This window comes from Gekko japonicus, unplaced genomic scaffold (genome assembly GCF_001447785.1).
Source record: "Gekko japonicus isolate JY-2015 unplaced genomic scaffold, Gekko_japonicus_V1.1 scaffold97, whole genome shotgun sequence".
Lineage (NCBI taxonomy): Eukaryota > Metazoa > Chordata > Lepidosauria > Squamata > Gekkonidae > Gekko > Gekko japonicus.
In genome coordinates, this window is record NW_015170278.1 from 1,471,158 (window position 1) to 1,474,688 (window position 3,531).

Sequence of the window (3,531 nt, forward strand, 5' to 3'; positions counted from 1 at the left end):
GGGGGGACACACGTGCAGATCTGTCCTCGCAGAGGAGGGAGAGCTTGTACCTGAATAAAACTCGGTCTTAAAGGTGCCACTGGACTGTTTTGGACGGGAGGGAGGAGGGCTCTGCAACTTACCTGACTGCTTCTTGCTCTGACTGAGGGCTGCTGGGAGCAGGGGGTGGGGCTTGTTGCATGTGCCTGCCCCCTGGGCTCTTTACCGCCGGAGCTCTGCTCCTGTGCGCTCCTGCAGGAAATGACCCCTGTATATGTGTGTGTGTGTGTATATAGCTTAAAAATGCTATATATCTGTCCAGTTGCTAAACAGACATACAGCTGGGGGAGGTGTGTGAAGAAGAGGGTAACAGCAGACATGCAGGCCCCAAGGAGGGAGTTTAATCCTTCCTTCCTGCACAGTTTTTCAGTGTGGCACCAGATTGGTCTGGGTGGGCAACTTCTCTCTGCAGGTACTATCTTCTGGGTGATGAAGTACTCTCTGCAGGTACTTTCCGGGCACTCTGGAACTTTTCACCACCCTTCCTAAAGTGTTACATGCTTTCCAAAGGGGAACACCTCATAGAGAACCCAAGATCTGAAGTTCTGTGTGGCATAGGGGTGTGTAATAATAATAATTGGTGTCTTTCAGCTCGGGTCCATTGGACCCAAAAACATTTCGGTATTTCCAATAAATCCTGGATCTCAACACCCAAGAGGAAAAGTACCAATAAAAAAAAGAAAAAAGCTCACTCACCCCTGAGGTTGGCTTGGCTTTTCCGGCAGTGCAGTTTTAACCACGCCACAGGAGAAGCTGGCCCCAGGATCTGCATGTGGCGGGAAGGTCTCTCCCTGCTGCATGCAGACCTGACCGGAAGGGCTTCTCCTATGGTGCAGTTTAAACCACACTGTAGGAGAAGCTGGTCCCAGGATCTGCTTGCGCAGGGATGTCTCTCCCCGCTGCCCGCAGACCCAGCTGGGAGGGCTTCTCCTGTGATGCAGTTTAAACTCAGTTCTCAGCTCCTGCTGATCCTTGGCTGGCTCCTCTTGCAGCTCAGTTTAAACCGAGCTGTAAGAGAGGATCAGCGGGGGTGGAAGGAGCTAAGAGCTCCATGTTGCCTTGGCTGCAACTCGGTTTAATCAGCTGGGGTGGCAGGAGCCGTCTCTTCTTGCAGTTCAGTTTAACCCGAGCGGCAAGAGGAGCCAGCCCCAGCCGAGGCGGTGCAGAGTTCTCAGCTCCTGCCACCCATTCGGTATAGCTGAATATACCCAAATAAAAGCCAAAAAAAAAATCAGCTTTTATTTGGGTTCAGCTATACTGGTAGCCAGTCAGGTTCTCTGAGCCCATTGGGGAGGGCGGGGTATAAATGCGAAAATAAAATAAAAAAATAAATATTTGGCTTAAATAATACGGGTAAGGTATTTTTTGGGTATTTTTCTGGCTTGGTTTATGCCAAATGCATACCACTAGTATGGCAGCTCTATCCTGGCTGCCAGGGAAGCTATTATGGCTCTAGTAAGTGAACCGTACCTGATCACTTCACAGTTGAGGCAGCGGACATCCCCCTCTCCCCACCTCCAGCTTCTTTGGCCCTAACTTTTCTGGTCAATTGTCCATCAGTGACCTGCTTCTGATTAGTCATCTGACAATTTTATAGTTACACGGTATTTTACGATTTTATCTGTAAACTGTTATTTTAATACTGTTTTAATTGTATATTTAACTGTTGTACACCACCCTGAGCCCATTGGGGAGGATGGTATATAAATCTATTAACATAAATAAATAAAAATAAATACTTGCCAGAGGTGGCCAGGTAAGTGGTACGTTGTAAACAGATTAACCTGGTAGATGAGAAAAGACTGTATCTATTTCCTTTTTTTTTTCTAGAGTGGCAAACTTGTTACTAAAATGTTCCAGAAGATTCATGAATTCATTGATGACAAAGACACCCTTGTGTTTGTGCTGATTGATGAGGTATGACAGTAGTATCCATTTTACATTGAAAACTTACAGCGATACAAAACATTTGTGTGGCAATAACACGGCTACAGTATTTTGACTGTATTTCTGTCTGTCAGGAAGATCATTGTTTTACTTTATTAGAGTATTTCAAATGCACTTCCACTTTTGTGGGGCTTTTGTTGAGAAAGATGGTAGAAGGCAAATTATTTCATGGGGTATACAGACGCTTCTAAGCATGGCTGAATGCTGAGTTTGTTCTACAGAGATGCTCTGCGAATATAAAATGGAGACGTTGTGCATGCATTAAATGCAGTATTGTGTTTGGATTATGGTTCTTTGTGAAACTGACTCCTCTTTTTTTGGGGGGGGGTGTAGGTGGAAAGTCTGACGGCCGCACGTAACTCTTTCCGGGCGGGTACTGAGCCTTCCGATGCCATCCGTGTGGTAAATGCAGTCTTGACACAAATTGATCAGATCAAAAGGTAACATTCCTGGTATTAAAAGAGTAGAAATTGCTAAGGAGACTTTCTGGAGACAAAATATCCCTCTTGTTCCTTTGCAAAAATAAAACTGCTTGGGAAGATATCAGGTTGGGAAACGAGTAGAATTAAAGAGCAGTCACGGGGGGGGGTGAGAGAATAGGTTTTATGATAGACTGCTTTACAGTCTTTAATTTGAATTGTTCTTCTGATAGTTAATTAACAAACATTGTGTTGTATTTTTTTCTATATAAAAGCTTAGGTTAGTTGTCCTAGAAAAGAGCAAGAGTCCAGTAGCAGCTTGAAGACCAACAACATTTGTGGCAAGGGATGAGCTTTCGTGAGACACTGCTCTCACAACATCAGCTATATCTGAAGAAGTAAGCAGTACCCTGCCACAAATTCGGTTAGTCTTCAAGGTGCTGCTGCACTCTTGCTCTGCGTCTTCTGCTGCAGACAGACGAACACGGCTGCCCATCTTGGTTAGTTGTCCTGTAAGAAAGAAATGTAGAATCTTAACCCACAATGCATTTCAGATAATCTCTGCAATGATTTCTTCCTATGAAACTGGAGCTTGAAGACTTTGGTCATCCTCTGATAAGAATCTGGGTACACTCGAGAATTTTTCAAAAATGTTAGCTGGGTCGGGGCAGGCGACGTCTGTCCGCAGGCAGTATGCACTCCTTGGCTAGTTTTGTGCAGTCCAGGTGTTTTTTGTAAGCCAGTTTGGTGTAGTGGTTAAGTGCGCGGACTCTAATCTGAGAGAACCGGGTTTGATTCCCCCACTCCTCCACTTGCACCTGGCTGGATGACCTTGGGCAAGCCGTAGTTCTGATAAGAGCTGTTCTTGAAAAAAGAGCAGTTTCTGTCAGAGCTCTCTCAGCCCCACCTACCTCACAGGGTGCCTGTTGTGGGGAGGGGAAGGGAAAGGAGTTTGTAAGCTGCTCTGAGACACCTTTGGGTAGTAAAGGGCGGGGTATAAATCCAATCTCTTCTCCTCTTCTTCTTCTAAATCCTCAGTTTTAATTTTTTTAAAAAATAATGACTTGGTTCCCACACTAAAGTTTTGCAAGCAGAAGGGGTGGGGGGATTTTCACACCCCCAACTA

At 45.4% G+C, this 3,531-nt stretch overlaps 1 protein-coding gene across 1 annotated transcript in view; it reads left to right on the forward strand.

Moving 5' to 3' along the window:
- TRIP13 (thyroid hormone receptor interactor 13) overlaps positions 1 to 3,531 on the forward strand; it is a 22,192-nt gene that overhangs the window by 12,853 nt on the left and 5,808 nt on the right. Inside the window, exons 7-8 of the mRNA XM_015417721.1 lie at positions 1,872 to 1,956; positions 2,320 to 2,426. Of these exons, the coding sequence (XP_015273207.1) occupies positions 1,872 to 1,956; positions 2,320 to 2,426 (192 nt within the window). The remainder of the gene's footprint in view (positions 1 to 1,871; positions 1,957 to 2,319; positions 2,427 to 3,531) is intronic.